The following is an 18553-nucleotide window of genomic DNA, read 5'->3' on the forward strand; positions in this document are numbered from 1 at the left end:
AATGTATGCATAATTTTAATCAAAAATTGAATTGAAAGGCATTACAAACCCCTCGGAATATTTAGACATAACTTTTTTTTAATATACCTCAGTAATATAGTTTTAACTTACCATCATAAATAATAATTATGAATTTAATTCCCCCTAACAAAAATTAACAATAACATTGACCGATCAATAAAAAATTATAATTATTTTTTTCAATATTAAATTTATAGGAGTCATTTATTTATGTATTCATAATATAATTTCTAAAATTGGTCTAATATATTTTGAATATATGAGTAATAAGAAAAAAGTGTTTGATAAAGAAAGGTTTGCATGTTGATAATATGTGTATATAAGGTGGTTCACACTCTTGGTCTTTCACCACAACTCAACTTCAAGGCCCTTCTTAAGCGCCTCATTCCTTGCCTTCTTCTTTCTCACTCATTCACAACAAACCTCTGAGAAGTAAGATGTCATCTGAACTCTGCTCTCTCTTTCTTCCGCTATCCGCATGTTCAGCCATGCTCACTTTTGATGTTTTCATCGGTGTTATGTCCCTCGTGGCCATTTTCGGCTACTGGCTGGTTCCCGGTGGTCTCGCTTGGGCTCTGTCCAAGTTCAGACAGGGAAAACCTCTCACCAACAAACCTGCCATTCCCGGACCTTCTGGTTTTCCGGTGGTGGGTCTTGTTTATGCTTTCACAGGGTCTCTCACTCACAGAGTCCTTGCTAAGCTTGCTCACACCTTCGATGCCAAGCCTCTGATGGCATTCTCGGTTGGGTTTACTCGTTTCATCATCTCATCTCACCCTGACACTGCCAAAGAGATTTTGAGCAGTTCAGCTTTCGCCGACCGTCCTATCAAGGAGTCTGCTTATGAGCTCCTCTTCCACCGTGCAATGGGGTTTGCCCCGTACGGTGAGTACTGGAGGAACCTGAGGAGGATTTCCGCCACTCACATGTTCTCTCCAAAGAGAATCGCCGCCTCCGGCGGGTTCCGGTCTGAGGTTGGGGCTCAGATGGTGAAAGACATCGTGGACCTGATGAGGAGAGATGGTGAGGTAGAGGTGAGGAAGGTGTTGCATTTCGCGTCCTTGAATAACGTGATGATGAGCGTGTTTGGGAAGAGTTATGTGTTTGGTGAGGGTGGTGATGGGTGTGAGCTTGAGGAGTTGGTGAGTGAGGGGTATGAATTGCTTGGGGTGTTTAACTGGAGTGATCACTTTCCACTTTTGGGTAGGTTGGATTTGCAAGGTGTGAGGAAGAGGTGTAGGAGTTTGGTGGAAAGGGTGAATGTTTTTGTCGGAAAAATCATTGCGGAGCACCGGGAGAAGAGGGCTGCTGCAGGCGAGGACAAGGCCAAGGAGGATAATGAGAGCTCCGGCGACTTTGTTGACGTGCTTCTGGATTTGGAGAAAGAGAACAGGCTCCAACACTCTGACATGGTTGCTGTTTTGTGGGTAAGTTTTTCCTCATTCAAATCTTTGAATGATTATGTAAAGTTTCTAACTTGAAAATTTGTTTCAGGAAATGATCTTTCGGGGGACTGATACAGTGGCAATACTCCTTGAATGGATTCTTGCGAGGATGGTTCTACACCCTGAAATCCAAGCAAAGGCTCAATCTGAAATAGACTCTGTTGTTGGGTGTGAGCGGAGTGTGAATGATGATGACCTTGCCAAGCTTCCTTACGTGAGGGCCATAGTGAAGGAAACTCTGAGGATGCACCCACCGGGTCCTCTTCTGTCATGGGCCAGGTTTTCCATCCACGACACAGAAATTGGAAACCACTTTGTTCCAGCTGGTACGACAGCCATGGTTAACATGTGGGCCATCACTCATGACGAAGAAGTGTGGTCTGAACCGGAAGAGTTCAAACCGGAGCGTTTTGTGAAGGAGGAGGTGCACATGATGGGTTCCGATCTGAGGTTGGCACCTTTCGGGTCTGGGAGAAGGGTGTGCCCTGGGAAAGCCATGGGTTTGGCTACGGTTGAGGTTTGGGTTGCGATGTTGCTGCAAAAGCTGAAATGGATGGGTGGTGATTGTGGCGTGGATCTGTCTGAACGCTTGGAACTGTCTATGAAAATGAAATGCTCTCTCATCACCAAAGTTGTTCGGAGGCATGCTCTTTTCGTGCCTTCTGTAACCCATTCTGCTTGATCAATCAATCAATCAAAAGATAGGCTTCTTTTGTAACCTAAAGGGTTGGAGTATCCCACAGTTTTACTCCTCTTAATAATTAGTATTTCTTTCCCATCAAATCATCTCTTCCCAGTTTTTAATTTATATATTACTAATTATATCAAAACAGTAAATGTTAAAATTGCATCTTCTAATGTAATTACTTTCGTAATCTACACTATTTAATAATTAATTTTATTATTCTTGAATAAAAATTGAAAGTATTAACTTTATACTTTAATTTACGCCACCAATCATTTATGTATAAATGTAGTCCATTTCGGTTCCTTTACATTATTATTTGAAAAGTTGTTAATGTTTTGTTTATACACTAAATTTTGCAGAAATAATTGTTAAAAATAAGAAATAAAATGAGAAAAAGGAGGAATAAGAGTTGCTATAAATTTATGTATCTCTTCTACAGGTTTGTGGGTAGTTTAATTTTGTTGTAAGTTGAAGGTGTGATGATACAAGAGTGTAACAGGTTGAAGTACTTTTAACTTGTTCATGTGATATACATGTCTTTTTATTATAGTAAAAAACCATAAAAAAAACATTTTTTCGTATGTGAATATCATAAAATTATGTATAAAAGTCAGTCTAAACTAACTTCTTTATATAAGTATTTTTTTTAGAACAATACAAATTGAAATTAATTTTTCTAAAAATTAAAATTAATTTGTGGAAGTTCTTTCATATATTTTTTGTTTTTTTTTATTTATATATAAATTAATTTTACCTTATAATTTCTTTTCTGTATGCATTTATTAAAAAAATCATTTAAACATGTTCATCTTATGGATGCAAGTTGTTTATTATTCTTATTATTCTTGTTCAATTTACACCATGCATAATGAATTATGTACTTTATTATTAAATGTATTGCATATTATCAAGGTGAAACTCTTGATATGATGGAAACAATACTAGTAAGTACATATGATACAATCTATAAGTTTTGTTTTTCTTTTTCAAGTGAATAATTCTTGAACCAAGATCGCATTAATTATATTTTTTTATTAATTACATCATTGTGAATTTTCTAATCTTTAATTAATTTGTACAGCTATTGTGTGAATATAGAGCTAAACTTATTAAAATATCAAATTATAAATTGTTTTATTAGAATGAACAAAGTTTATTATATTTTTTATTGTAAATGATCTTGAAAATGATATAAAAGGAAATATAGAAACTACCTTGTTTATCTAATTTTTTTTAACTTGTCTAAAGATAATTAAACTTGTGTCATGGATATCGACTAAATTGATCTAAATTATATATATATATATATATATATATATATATATATATATATATATATATATATATATATAATTTTTTTTTCTGTATTTGTTTTTAGTTTACAGTACAAAAGTTAATAGTTTATTAGTTAACATAAAAAAAATTATGTTGGATTGACGGAATTTGTAATATCATCGTAATTGAGAAGTTCAAGTTTAAAGTTCAAAGTAATGTTTGACTTCATTTATTTCAGTCTTTATATAATCTTTTTATTTTTTTCTCAATTATGTGATTTGTTGAATTATTACAAAGTTCATTCAGATATTTATGGTACTTCTTAATAATTTTTTTTTCTTTGTGCAATGCCAACCAAATGGTATTGCACTTTTAGAAATACATATATTAATTTCATTCAATCAAATAATTTATACAATGATATTATTTATTTTATCTTTTAATATTTTATTATTATTTTTCACATGAAAATTAATTCTCAATTTTAAAATATTCAATCATGTAAGTTATTTATATTTATATAATAATAATTTCTTTCTTTATTTATGATATGGTAGAAATAATGTTATTTTTATATTAAATATTTGATAGTATTAACTTATTTTAATTTATTTATAAAAACATTTGATCAATATTTAAAATAACAAAAATAAGATATAAGAACATTATTTATACTTAATGAGGATAAGGATGAGAGTTTAATGAATTATATAATAAATATTTTTATGCACTGGTAACATTAATAATGGATACACATTCTTTAAACTATTGGGTATCTACAACTTTTAAAAGTGTTTGGTACTTTAGGTAGTTAAGGTTGTAAAAACTATCAATTATAAAAGACTAAAAATATCCACATAAAAGAATGGGAAAATGACATATAAAATGGTTAACATTGAACAGAAGTTTTTTGTTTTCCTTATCCCCTTGCTTGATGTGATAAGAATTAGAAATTAAAGAAACATAAAAAGCAGAAAATTATAAGATGGAGTTGGTCACTTCTAAAAGTTAATTATGAATAGAATAGAATAGAGAGAGAGAAAGTTGGTCAGCAATCTAGCATGCGTGATGAAGGTTATATAATTAAGCTATCAAATCACTGAATTCCGTATATATATCATCATCATGGCTGCATCATTTTTTTCCTCACTTTTTTTAAGTGTCGTCAATTGTGGGATACTATATTATCTGTTTTTATTTTTTATTTATTTCTATTCTAATAACATTTTTTAATTAATTTATATCTTTCAAAATAATTTTGTTTTATTTCTCTTTCCCCCCAAGTTCATCGTGAAGCTCGCAGAAGCTTTAAAATGATTGAGGAATAAGAACCTAACAATTATATATGAAGCTAAATCTTTTGCAGGATCCAAAACCCTGGAACAGAATATATTATATATTAACTATGCCTTAAAAGCTTTGTTCCTTTTCCCCCTATAGAGAAATATGCAAATAGGATTTGAATATCCAAAGAAATTAATAATATCTCTTTCTATATGCATCAAATGCAAGTGTTTTAGTCTTTCCTTTTTCTTTTTGCTATTTAGAATCCTTTATTTATTTTTTATTAACTGATTCTCTCTCTTGATAGTACTCTATATTCCTTTCTGCCTTCTCATCCATCATCAACACATTCCGTACTCCACCAAAATGCTATATATATTCCCTTAAAGTTATGCTAGCATGTGTTGTTTTAAAGTAGATTTTTTTTTTCTAAAATAGTGTGATTTTGTTATGAAATTATTAAAATGGCACAACTGTTCAAAAAAAATTTTATTGGAAATGAGTTGAAGTTGTCCGAATCTCGACGACTTCTTTAGATAAGTAAAATTATAACATTTAGATGTTTTTATTAAAATTAATTAAACTCTTAAATTAAAAGTAAATCATATTAATAAGACTTCAATTTATTATGAAATATACTGAAATCGTGTGTGATAATTTTTATATTTACAAATTATATTGAAGTCGTATTATATTATATCGACTTCTTTGTTTTTGGCTTTAAGAATTTAAATAATTTTGATGAAAGTTTTATGTACACTCGACAATTTTAAATTTTTTGAAAAAGTCACCTAGATTTAACACCATTTCAATTTATTTACAATGAAATTGTTTCAATATGACACAATTTGTCGAGTTTCAAAATTTTCTTAAAAGTTGCACCATTTTAATAATTTAAAAATAAACATTTAAAGTCATATATGTTATTAAATAAAAGTAATATATATTATGATGAATTTTAGAAGAAAAAATTACTCAGTAGAAATTACATGAAGTAGCTATATTTTAGTAAATACTAGAAATATTATAAGAAATAAAGATATAATAAGAATATATAACATTTGTTTTTCTTAAATCTTGTAGGGTTTAAGAAAATTACTCAAACGGTTGAGTGATGGTGACATCAAAGTCCAGTGACAAAGTAACTTACAACAAGCCTTCACTAAGCATTTTAGAACATTGCGTACACCTAGCACTAGTGTCGTCGTCGATGCTGATGTTTTGATTGGTCATTTTTTTTTTAAATGAAATTTAAGATGAGAGAACAAGCAAAAACCGTACAAGATCACATGTCAAGGTTGGTAAGAATGCTGCAAATTCTGTAAAACTTTTTATGCAGAAACAAATATTGCAAGTTATAGATTGTATTCTTCTCCTTAGTTCACAAGGATTAGACATTCATATGGAATGTTCCGAAACATGGATTAACTATATGTCATTCAAGATATTTTTACAACTTTTGTGTTTTTAGATAAAACTTTAACCAACAAGTATGGTAATACAAATGTATTTTAACCGTTCAAATCTGAGTTTAAGATTCACATTAAGTAAAAATAAAAAAGTTGAATATCATATAAAGACGATGATTTCGTTATTGGAAGATTTTAGTTAAGAACAATGTCTATTCTTTATGTGTAAATTGAGTTCATATCTTATTGATATTGTATCTTTTCGATAATTCTCTTTAAAAAAAATCAACGCTATTGGTTAATTATTCTTGTATTTTCAAAATATCAAGAACCATTTCACTAAAAAACAAATTTTTTTAGTGAACCAACGTTTTTGCTGTAAAAGAAAGCAACTCGGGTTAATTACCTGAAGTAGTCAAATTTGGGACAGTAACTATCCAATTATTATATATGCTTAGTTGCTAAGTAGTTTAGTTACTAATATTTCATCAGTAGTAATTGAGTGACTGAAGTTGGTTGTTTCTGATATTGGATTCCACTTAACACAGATAATTACACAATCTGTAATAATTTTGCTTCAATAATCAATCACCTTTTAGAACATCAAATTCGAAGTCTGTCATAGACTTGAAAATTGTGTTGCAATTTCATTGGCAGAATAATGCACCATTTTAAACTCTTGAATGTCAAAAAACCATCATTTTAAACAGTTACAGGTTGTATTATGTGGAGGTTTTGAAGAAGAAGAAGAAAACAGAAATAGTCCAAAAGGAATTAAGAATATATTTACCCAGAAAAGAAAAAGAATCGATTAATCACAGACCAAAATCTTTAAAATGAACTTAGCATTAAAAGCGAGATCTATAAGAAAATGGTGAGATTATGAACTAAACTAATGAAGCTTCTTAATTGGTGCGCCGGCAAAAGGTAGATCGCGATCTGGCAGTGGCATAAAATTGTGAAAGAAGATTGAGTGAATCGAATTAGAATGAAGATTATATGAGAAGATTATCTAAATGTAGTAAGGCTCTGTAGCTGCTTTAAGTAGAAAATGAAAGTTAAATCCTGGAAGTAATTGGTATGTGATTCGAATGAGTCGAAAAGCAAAAAAGAAATAAAAGAAGATGAATTTAAAATCCTGCGCCGCCTCCTCAACTAGGAAAAACCTAAGGTTTTAAAAGGGTGGGTGAAGCATATGAACGAATCATCATCCTCCACCACCCATCGAACCTACATAACAATAAAAAACAAGAGCAATGGATAAATTCTATGTTACTTATGTATCACACAAGAGATCGTAAAGAACCTAATTCTGAATTCCCATGACATTGCATGCATATATATGATTTATTAATAAATGTGTAACAATCATAGTTGGCTGTTGGATGCTTCTCCAACATATGCTTTACGATGTTAAAGAAAGAATTGGAGAGCAAAAGCAGTTTCTTTCCAATGTGCTCTCCCCAATTTATGGACCACACAAATAATTGGTTTGGTTTTGAGTATAATGAAAATGGTGAAGTTGATCCTATTATTATTATGAAGAATTTGGCTAACTAAGAATTGTGTGAATGGGGACAACTGTTGGGATCTCGGGTAGGGCAAAAGCCGCAAATTCAGTCGCTACTTTAATGCCTAAAGCCATTATTTTAGTTCTTTTGACTCTCTTAAAGCTTCATACTTAGTTAGTTAATGGAAACCTTCTTTTGTACACACAAAATGAGAGGCTGGTTCTGTAGGATTCCTGCCAAGTGCAAAGTGGAATCTGCAACCACAATGATCGTGTGACATGGACACCTTAATCACGCATCATCACCTGGTTCATAGGATAATATGCCCCACGCCACGAGTACCATATTTTATGTTGCGTCTTCAATTTTACTTTTTTTCATTCAATCTTCTTTAAGAGTTAAATATGCGTTTAGTTACTGAATTATGTTAGAATTCGTCTTAATTTGAATTTTTTACTGATTTTTCTATGTTATTCCTCTACTGTGTTTTTAAAATATATTGATAACCATTAATTTTAAAATTTTAAAATATATTAAAATTATCTTTAAAGTACCAAAACAATGTATTTTTAATGTTCAGTAGAGGACAGTACAAAACAACTAAACTTAGCAAATAAATTGGACTCGAATTCGTCTTTGTTCGAAATTTTAATATATTTTGGTTCCCAAATTTTAAAAATAAATGAATACAATCATTTTAATTCAATTAGGTTAAAATGACTATATGTCTTCATTTTTTAAGTTTGGAAACCAAAATATATCAATGTTTCAAACAATCTATAAAACGCATTTGACACGTCAACAATATTTAATGTAATTAGGTTAAAAAGACTATGTACCTTCATTTTTAAAGTTTGGAAACCAAAATGTATCAATGTTTCAAATAGTCCATAAAACACGTTTTACAAGTCAAAAAAAAAAATTGATGTAATTGAGTTAAAAGAATCATATGACTACATTCTTAAAGTTTTAAAACCAAAATATATCAAAAATTCAGACATAGATAAATTTTAATTTTGCGTCAAATTTTAGAGATTAAAAATATATTTAATCTATTTTTTTATTTACAAATATAGAAAAAAAGTTGAATAGAAAGAATAATTAGATAGATAGATATAAATCAAATGCATAAAAAGTAAATTGGTCAGTGATTGCGAACACAAGTTGCGACTGTACAAGTGTATGCATATATCATTGATATATATTAGACTTTATTAAATTCCTTATTAGTCTGATAAATAAAGAAGCCTGGTTGATTAAAATAAGTAATGTGAAAAATAAAGTTATAATTGTTGTTGATTTAGTCTGAATAAAGTATATTGTAGTACTAATTTTAATTTTATATTGGAAAAGTCTGTATGCGCATGTTGCTTAAATACTTACGCATGCTTATATTTATCTACTAATAGTACTTGAGTGCAAAGCTCTAGCCGAAAAATTCGACACGTTAGACAAATTTATATTCAAATCAAATTTTAATTAAATATAATTTTTAATGTTATTTAAATTGTTATCAAACTACAAAGTTATTATTATAAACTTTTGCTTTAATTAAGTTTTAAATTTTGATAAGTTTAGGTATGTTGAGTTGAGTGTATAATGGGTTTTTGTGTTATATCAAATATTACAAAAAATTTTACTTTCTAAGCGAAGTCTGCACGAAAATGCGAGGTGAAATAAGATTTTAGGCTAGTAAGCACGCATAAGTTCGAACTGTATAAGTTTACGGTCCGCGTGGGTCAAGGAAGGGGTACATCAAGTAATAATCTAGAGATGATAAATAAACTCGTTTTTATGGATATTGTCTGAATTTGTTTTTATTTTGATGGGAAATTCCCGCATTGACGGGATATGACACTACAAAAAAATATATTATTAGTAACCAATTTTAGTGACTAAAAGTTGTTAGTCACTATAGTGACCAAATTAAATTCCAATTTACAAAATTAAAATTTATTGGTTACTAAAATAGTCACTAATATAAATAAAAAATTATAATTGGTTACTAAATTTGTCACTAATTAATTAGAGACCAATTTAGTAACTAAGTTATTTTTATAGCCAAAACTTAGGTAGCTAATTTTTAGTGACAAGTTTTCTTTGGCGAAAACTATGATAGCTAATTTTAAAAACTAATTTAGTGACTAATTATAATTTTTTATTCATAATAGTAACTATTTTAGTAACCAATAATTTGTTTACTTTGTAAAGTTGTATCTAAATTAGTCATTATAGTAACTAACAACTTTTGGTCACTAAAATGGGTTACTAATGAAGCATTTTCTTGTAGTGTGGGTATGGGTATGAGTATGGGGATTCCCCAACTTTTTCAATTGGATATGGGGATGCACATATCCCCGCCATAATACTCGTCCCCGCCATATCTCTGTCTTCGTTTAAATTATTAAAATATTCACAATTAATCATATATATATATATATATATATATACACACTTTCTATTTTTTATTTCTTCTAATTATTTGGTTTGTCATGAAACTCATTCGCATCTCTAATATATTTTTCATCTTATCATAACCTTTATGTAATTATGTTAAAATGACGTATGTCAATTAAAAAAAATTTATGCCTCACATTTGAATATTTGTATTATTTTTTAATATTTTTATTTATTATATATTTTTCTTTCACATGAGAATGTTTAATACTCTCAATTTAAGGTAATATAAAAAAAATTTTACTTATTATTATTAATTTTTGTTTAATTTGAAGAACTCTTTTGTTTCGTTAAAATAATTTTCGTTATTTTTCAACCATTGAGTATATATTTTGATATTTGAAAAGTTTTCTTAGATTTTGATATTTGTAACATGTATATATAGGTTGTAATTAAACTTATTTACTAATTTGGTCTCAAAATGAAGAGGACGAAATTGGATCATTTTAAATTGGGGTACTAAATTGAAAACAACTATTACCACTGCCACATGTCATGATTGTAAGCTACCATGTGGCATGATGATAAACTGACACGTGGTAGTTTTAAATTTTTTTGAAAAAAAATATTTAAAAAAATAATAATAATTTTAAAAAAAAAATTAAAAATTTCATGGCTTGACACGTGTCCTGTACAGATACGGTGTTAACTCCAACTTAACAGAGAGGACCAAATTGAATCTCTTTAGAAAATTTGGGTACTAAATTGAAGAAACCAAAAGTTTGGATACCAAATTGAACTTAACAAAAAAATTGGAGTACCAAATCAAATCAGTAATTATACCTTAATTTATCGATGAAATGTCCTTTTGGTGAAAGAGCACTGTATAACTTTCATTAATATTAGGTTAAAAATCAAAGACCCTTTTGTTTTATATTTAATATTTGCATACCTTTATAAATTTATAATTTTATGATTTTACAACTTTATAATTTTTGTAATTCAAAAATGCATATTTGTCTCTCTGAATTTAATTTATAAAATTACTAAATACATTAAATTTGTAATAACACATTTCTTTTATTTATTCTGTATTGATTCTTATAAGTGTGTTTTTTATGTTAATTATATATATATATATATATATATATATATATATATATATATATATATGTATATATATTAAATATCCGCTTAAATCTATATTCATTTAAGTTTGCATCCCATTTAGATTCGCATTTGAAAAGATAAAATTTTTGGATCAATAATTTTGTAATTCTATTTAAAGAAAAAATGATGTAAAATCATTTGGTTTTATATTCTATTACATCTTGTTATTTAGAGAGAGAATAAAAGAAAATATATGAATAAAATGAAATAACAAGTTCCTCTTGTAACATATTTTATATATATATATATATATATATATATATATATATATATATATATATATATATATATATTTTGTAGTGTGATAATATGAACCTTAATATTTCAGATTATAATATGACTCTTAAAATTTCATAAGTTTGCATCTTAATTAAGTTAAATCCGCATCAAACTCTAATCATTAAAATGTGGACTTAAACAATATATTTATATATATACATACATATATATATATATACATATATATATATATATATATATATATATAGTAGTATGATAATATGAACCTTAATATTTCATATTATAATATGACTCTTAAAATTTCATAAATTTGCATCTTAGTTAAGTTAAATCTGTATCAAACTCTAATGATTAAAATGTGAACTTAAACAAATATTTACTCTATATATATATATATATATATGTATAATCATATAATCATATATAATTATAAAATTATAAAATTATATGTGGTGACAATTAACTAAGGTGAAAGAAAAATTGAATGGCAGTGACTCATTAAAAAAATAATTTTTTTAAGTGTTCAATATATCATAACATTTTTCAAATATATAAGAGACTTTGAAGGTTAAATAAGTTTAACTTAAAAAAAAAAAACCAATTATGGTTCACTTAAAGGTATACAATTTTAATTTATATATTTCTTTTATTTATAACTCATAATACATAAATGATAGGGTTAAATATGTTTTTGATATCTTAAATTTAAGTAAAAATTGAAATTAGTCACTCTTCAAAATTTTGACCCCATTTAGTCTCCAAACTTTAGAAACATGTGTATTTAGTCCTTTTTAATTCATTGTTGTTAAGTTTATTTGACATTTCAAAAGTGTTTCTTGATAGCATTTTAGTTGTTTATATAGTTTGATGTGTTCTCGCTTTGATGTTAGCTGATAAACGTGTTTGAAATGTCAACTAAATTTAATAAGTTTCCATAAGAGACTAATTTCAGTTTTCATTGAGAATTAAGGAACAAAAAAACATATTTAACCCCTATATTATATAAGAAATTCAAGTGTGAGATTAAGAATTATACAATTATATCTTAAGATTTTAAATTAAAAGTTGTATTAGGTGTTTTAAATTGAGAGATGAGTCATTAAATTCAAATTTCTCAAAGTTGATTCCTAAATATTTTTCATGAAAAAGTCAAATCATTATTTATACAACAACTCCACATTTCAAGTTTCTTTAAATTATTTTGTTTATACAAAGTTATAAATAATTAAAATGTAATTTTATTATTACACTATTATATAAAAATATTGAAAAAAAATATTGTGCACTACAGTGATTATAATAATTATGTCCATCTCTCTTGGTATCCCTTTGTATTCGGGTGAGTATTGTTCACACAGATGAATTTTGAGGGAGAGGGAGTTGTTGGATCTGTTTATTTGATATGAAATGAGAGTGTGAGAATAGAATTTGGATTCTCTACTATTTTTTTTGTATTATTCTTCTGTCATGCCTTCAAAATATACTGATGACTACTGATTTTTAAGTTTTAAAATATATTAAAAGTATTTTTATAGTACCAAAGTAGTGTGTTTTTAATACTCAACAAAGAACAATACCAAAAAATTCTGCAGAGAAACTGGACTTGTAAAAATGATAGCAATAAGTATAAGAGCTTCTTATTATTGTGTCAAGATTTGAAAGGAAAGCTAACTCACAATGAATGAATGGCAAACTTTTCCTCGTGAGCAAAATTAATGTAAAAATACATTTGTATATAGAAATGATTATTGATTTTATAGGTATGAAAACCAATTCTATACTCTAAACGAAATAACTGATTCTATATGTAAAATAGTGGATTCTTTCTTTTTATTGCGACACTCGGTGTGTGTGCATGGGGAGAAGCACAACACAAATAGATTGGAATATAAATAATAATAATAATAAATATAAATAATAGTCATATAGATAATAGTATAATTAATAATAAAAGATCCTATCGAGGACGAAACTTGCAACTTTTTGCTTACGAAGGGAATGCACTACCACTATGCTACGAAGGCTAGTTGGAAAAGGGAAAGGTTAATGTTTTAACTTAAAACCATTTGCATACAATTGGATCCCCAACGAGGATCGAACTTGCAACCTTTCGCTTATGAACCGAATGCACTATCACTATGTTATAGAGGCTAGTTGGGAAAGGAAAAAGTTAATGTTTTAACTTAAAACCATATGTATACAATTGGATACATGACTTCAAATATATTTGAATAGGCTTCTTTATAACTATTATTTTGAGAGAAAAATGAAATAAACTTATTTATTTTATTAGTAGGAAAAGTTGATCCCACGATCTCTCTGACCCTACCTTCTAATTTTATCACTAAGCCACTTTATAAAACTTAAAGTTATAATTTTGTGAAAAAAGATTGAACCAAATATCATACTCGCGACCTTTCTCTTATGAGAAAATGCACTACTACTATGCTACCCTCCCTTCCAAATTTATCACTAAGCCACCATATAACGCCTAAAAATCGATCTGATTTTTTTCGTACTTTTCGCTCAATGATGAAATGGGTCAGATTCTACAGGACCAAACCTTGTGGGAGTTAACGAATGATGAAAGAAAAGAAAAAAAGAAAGTAAATAAAAATGCAGTAGAAGAGTCCTGATTCCAAACGAAAAAATGAAAACTTGATTGAAAAGGATCTTTCTGATTATTGAAGAATGGGGCAAAAGGATTGATCGCGAAAGATTTCTTGTTCTTATTAGAAGATCGTGATTGGATCCACATATGTTTGGTAAAAAGAAAGAAAAAATCTTCTTCTTTGAGAATAATAAAAAGGAAAGTGTTCAATTGGAACATGAAAACGTGACTGAATTGGTCCTAGTTACTCTTCGGAACGGAATAGAAGAAGGGGAGAGATTCTCGAACCGAACTAGGAAACGGATCCAATGACTTCAAAAAAAATTGAACGAGGAGCCATATGAAGTGAAAATCTCATGTACGGTTCTGTAGAGTGGCAGTAAGGGTGACTTATCTGTCAACTTTTCCACTATTACACCCAAAAAACCAAACTCTGCCTTACGTAAAATCGAACTCACAACCTTTCGCTTACGAAGCGAATGCACTACCACTATGCTATAGAGGCTAGTTGGGAAAGGCAAGGCTATTGTTTTAACTTAAAACCAAGATGAACCCACAATCTCTCCCACCCTCCCTTCTAACTTTAGACCACTAAGCCACCTTATAACGCCTAAAGTTATATTTTTGCCAAAAAAGCCCCTAGCGATGATCAAACTTGCGAATTTTTGCTTAGGAAGCGAATGCACTATCACTATGTTATGAAGGCTGGTTGGAATGAGAAAAGGTTAATATTTTAACTTAAAACTATATCCATACAATTGGATACATTAATTGAAAAATATTTAAATAGGTTTCTTTATAACCTCTCTAACCTCCCTTCCAACTTTACCACTAAGCCACTTTATAACACCTAAAGTTATAATTTTGCCAAAAAAGCCCACAACGAGGATTGAACTCACAACCTTTCGCTTAGGAAGTGCATGCACCACCTTTATGCTACGAAGGCTAGTTGGAAAAAGGAAAGGTTAATGTTTTAACTTAAAACCATATGCATACAATTGGATCCCTAATGATGATCGAACTTGCAACCTTTCATTTGTGAACCGAATGCACTATCACTATGCTATAGAGGCTGGTTGGGAAAGGAAGAAGTCATGTAAGAAAAGTTGATTCCTCAACCTCTCTGACTACCCTCCATTTCAACTTTACCACTAAGTCACTGTATAACGCCTAAAGTTATAATTTTGCCAAAAAAGCCCCTAGCGAGGATTGAACTCGCGACCTTTCGCTTACGAAGCGAATGCACTGCCACTATGCTATAGAGGCTAGTTGGGAAAGGAAATATTATTGTTTTAACTTAAAACCAAGATGAAACTACAACATCTCCCACTCTCCATTCTAATTTTAGACCACTAAGCCACCTTATAATGCCGAAAATTATAATTTTGCCAAAAAAACCTAGCAAGAATCAAACTTGTGATCTTTCGCTTATAAAACGAATGCACTACCACTATGCTAGAAAGGCAGGTTGGAATGAGAAAAGGTTAATATTTTAACTTAAAACTATATGCATACAATTGAATATATGAATTCAAATATATTTAAATAGGCTTCTCTATGACTATTATTTCGATAAAAACATGAAATAAACTTATTTAGAAATAAAAAATATTTTATACCAAAATAAAAATAAAACATTAAGAAAAATTATATGAAAAAACTCTACAAAATCAATTTATGCATAATTATTTTTTCTGCCGAAAATTTTTATGGAGACTAGTGGAAACATATGGCATGTGTATCCATTTTTTTATTCCAAGAAAAAAAATTATTAAACTATTAAATAAAGTTTTTGAATAGTTATAAAAATATATAATTTGTTTAATGTTTTATTATAATTAATTATTCAAATTTTCAAAAATAAGTATAAAAAAGATAAAACAATAAAATAATAATTTTAATTTATAAAATGATTAAATTTAGATAATGGCAATTTAAAGAATAAAAAAGAGATATAACTATTTTAATTTAAAATAACAATTAATTAAAGAGTAAATTTGAAGAAAAAAATGTTTACATGAAAAATTAATCCTCCTTATATATATGTATTAAATTACTAGTGCAAACATGCTTTTCATAGGTTGGTTTAAGCCACTATTGCAATAAATGTTCAACTTATAAGCCCACACAATATATGGGCAAAGTTGTTTTATCAGTTGTTTGTAAACTGTAACTTTTAGGCCCATGGACTCCCATATTATCCCAAAACTATAACAAAAGAAAAAAAATATAGAAATTAAATAAATAAATTATGGTTTATAAGATATATTTACATTTGATCTTTAATCCCCGCAATTAAGTTCATTTAAGCATTCAATCATGCGTGTAATTTTGAAATAAACCTATACACCCTTAATTTGTTAAAGTTGTATGAGAAAAAAAGGTGAAAGATGGTTCAAAAAATTATGAGTTACTTTAAAAGTATATTTAAAAGATAATGTATTTCGAAACCCTGTTATGTAAGGTATTGTTTTAGGTATGGGTAAATTAAATAAGCAGGTTTTAGGCTTCAGTTTATACGATTACTAACTCTAATGTTTTATGGTTGGTTAGTTGCCTCAATTACAAATAAATTTAATAAAATTTAATTAAAATAAATAAATCTATTTACTTTTAAAAATGAAAAATTAAATTAGTCTAAAATTTTAAAAAAAAATTAATTTATTAAAACTTAAGAGATAAAAATAATTGGAGGAATAAAAATATATTTAACCATTTCTAATACGATATGTACGAAAAGATGCAGAAAAACGTTTTCTTCATCCAGCATTCTCATAAATTCTAGTAACACTCCATTCTTTTGAAATTACCATTTTATTCTTTATAAAAAGTGATTTTGGTTGGAAAAAGCATTCTAGAAAGTTGATGAAAATTTCTAAATAGAATTTCTGAAACAGAAATTTTTTGGAACATTCTTTCTAAAACACATTAAATGCATTTCAAAACAAACAAGATTGTTAGAACAATATTTTTAGAATAATTTTTTCAAAACATATATAAGATACCTTCTGAAAAGATTTTTTCTTAAACTGAATTTTAGAAACTTCAAAGATACCCTATGAAATGAGATGTTCTAGAACATTAACATACTTTATGGAATGAGCTTTACGGAAACAAGTTTATATTTTTCTTTCTCCTCTCAAACAGTGCAGCCGCAATGAAAAATGAAGGTGCAGTTGGAAGTGGAGGCAACCATGGCAATGGTGGAGACAAAGATGCAAAGTATAACAGGAGGGTATTTTGGTCTTTTTAGTATGAGGTGCAGTTAGTAATAATCATGGAGGTGCAAGAAGAAACAAGCCTAGAAAATAAAATGAAGTTATGAGAATGTAAAAGGGTTGGTGTAGATAGGAATGTTTATTGCAGAATTCTGAATTGGGCTGAGCCCTTCAATTAGTGCATGTAAGTTGGCATAAGGAAAAGGGCCGGTAAATGTTTGCCAAAGTGAGCATGTGTTCGTTATGTATTTAAAATAAAGGTTAAATATGTTTTTTTTCTCAAGTTCTAATGAATTTTAGAATTAGTTCTTTTTTAAAAGTTTATATTTCAATTTAGTTCTTTATTTTTATAAATATGTAGATTTAATCTTTTTTATCAAATTTTGTTAAGTTTATTTGACATTTTAAACGTATTTTATGATAATATTTGAGTTAACATTAAAGCAAAAATGTGTCAAACGACGTAAACAATTCAAATACTATCATGAAGTGCGCTTGAAATATCAGATAATCTTAACAAAATTTGGTTATAAAAACTAAATTCACATATTTTTAAAAATAAAAGATTAGATCGGTGAAAAATTTTGAAGACTCATTCCAAATTTTACTGAAATTTTAAAAATATATATATTTAACCTTAAAAATAATAACTATTTGCTTATGTCATCATCCACAAATGTAGATCATAATTTTTGCGTCGTAGTGAATTAAAGTCCATAACAATTAATTACCTTATCGGCTCAAAAGTGACTTTTATGTCTTAACTCTTCAGCAAAGTTCCACCTAAGTGGCCAATGTTTCTTTTTTTCTTCAAACTAATTCAACATTTATAATAATTCACAAATATGTCAGAGTCCGACAGATTATTCAAGTCTATTGATCTACAAACAAAAAGCCATGTAGAAAATAAAACAGTACTGTTTAACAGGAGGAGGGATGAAAAACAAAATCCACAACCAATATAAAATATATGGAAATTAAATGAATATTCTAATTAAATACTTTCAAGTTATGACGAAGCTATGAAGTTCGTCTACTAATAAAAATTGAAAAGGATGTACAGTAAAAGAGACAGTGGATTTAACTTTTTCAATGATATTTGAGATATATAAAATAGATAATAATAATAATAATAATCAAAATATAAAAATAAAAATATTAATAAAAGAATATTTATTATCGATTGATTTTATAGATTTTTATTTTTTATTTAAAAATATGTAATGAAAATAATTTCAAAAAATAATTTTTATTATATTTCGTATCAAATTTATTTATATTAAT

General features: G+C 28.1%; 1 protein-coding gene and 1 non-coding gene across 2 annotated transcripts; one reads left to right on the plus strand and one right to left on the minus strand.

Moving 5' to 3' along the window:
* The first annotated feature begins 357 nt into the window (after positions 1 to 357).
* On the plus strand, positions 358 to 2249 carry LOC114176266 (cytochrome P450 78A5-like). The gene is made up of 2 exons (XM_028061248.2): positions 358 to 1448; positions 1516 to 2249. Exons 1-2 carry the CDS (start codon positions 459 to 461, stop codon positions 2146 to 2148), a joined length of 1623 nt encoding a protein of 540 aa, XP_027917049.1. The 5' UTR covers positions 358 to 458; the 3' UTR covers positions 2149 to 2249.
* A 12996-nt stretch (positions 2250 to 15245) lies between these two features.
* On the minus strand, positions 15246 to 15317 carry TRNAT-CGU (transfer RNA threonine (anticodon CGU)). The gene has a single exon. It is a non-coding gene; the product is annotated as a tRNA-Thr (tRNA).
* Between the last annotated feature and the right edge of the window lie 3236 nt (positions 15318 to 18553).

Source organism: Vigna unguiculata, chromosome 3 (assembly GCF_037176805.1).
Source record: "Vigna unguiculata cultivar grain cowpea cultivar isolate G323 ecotype 2 chromosome 3, ASM3717680v1, whole genome shotgun sequence".
Classification (NCBI taxonomy): Eukaryota; Viridiplantae; Streptophyta; class Magnoliopsida; order Fabales; family Fabaceae; genus Vigna; species Vigna unguiculata.

Bases quoted from the DNA above. Each gene is read 5' to 3' on its own strand.
- LOC114176266 (XM_028061248.2), top strand. From the start codon at position 459: ATGTCATCTGAACTCTGCTCTCTCTTTCTTCCGCTATCCGCATGTTCA. The intron at 1,449-1,515 runs GTAAGTTTTTCC...AATTTGTTTCAG, and splicing joins ACATGGTTGCTGTTTTGTGG to GAAATGATCTTTCGGGGGAC.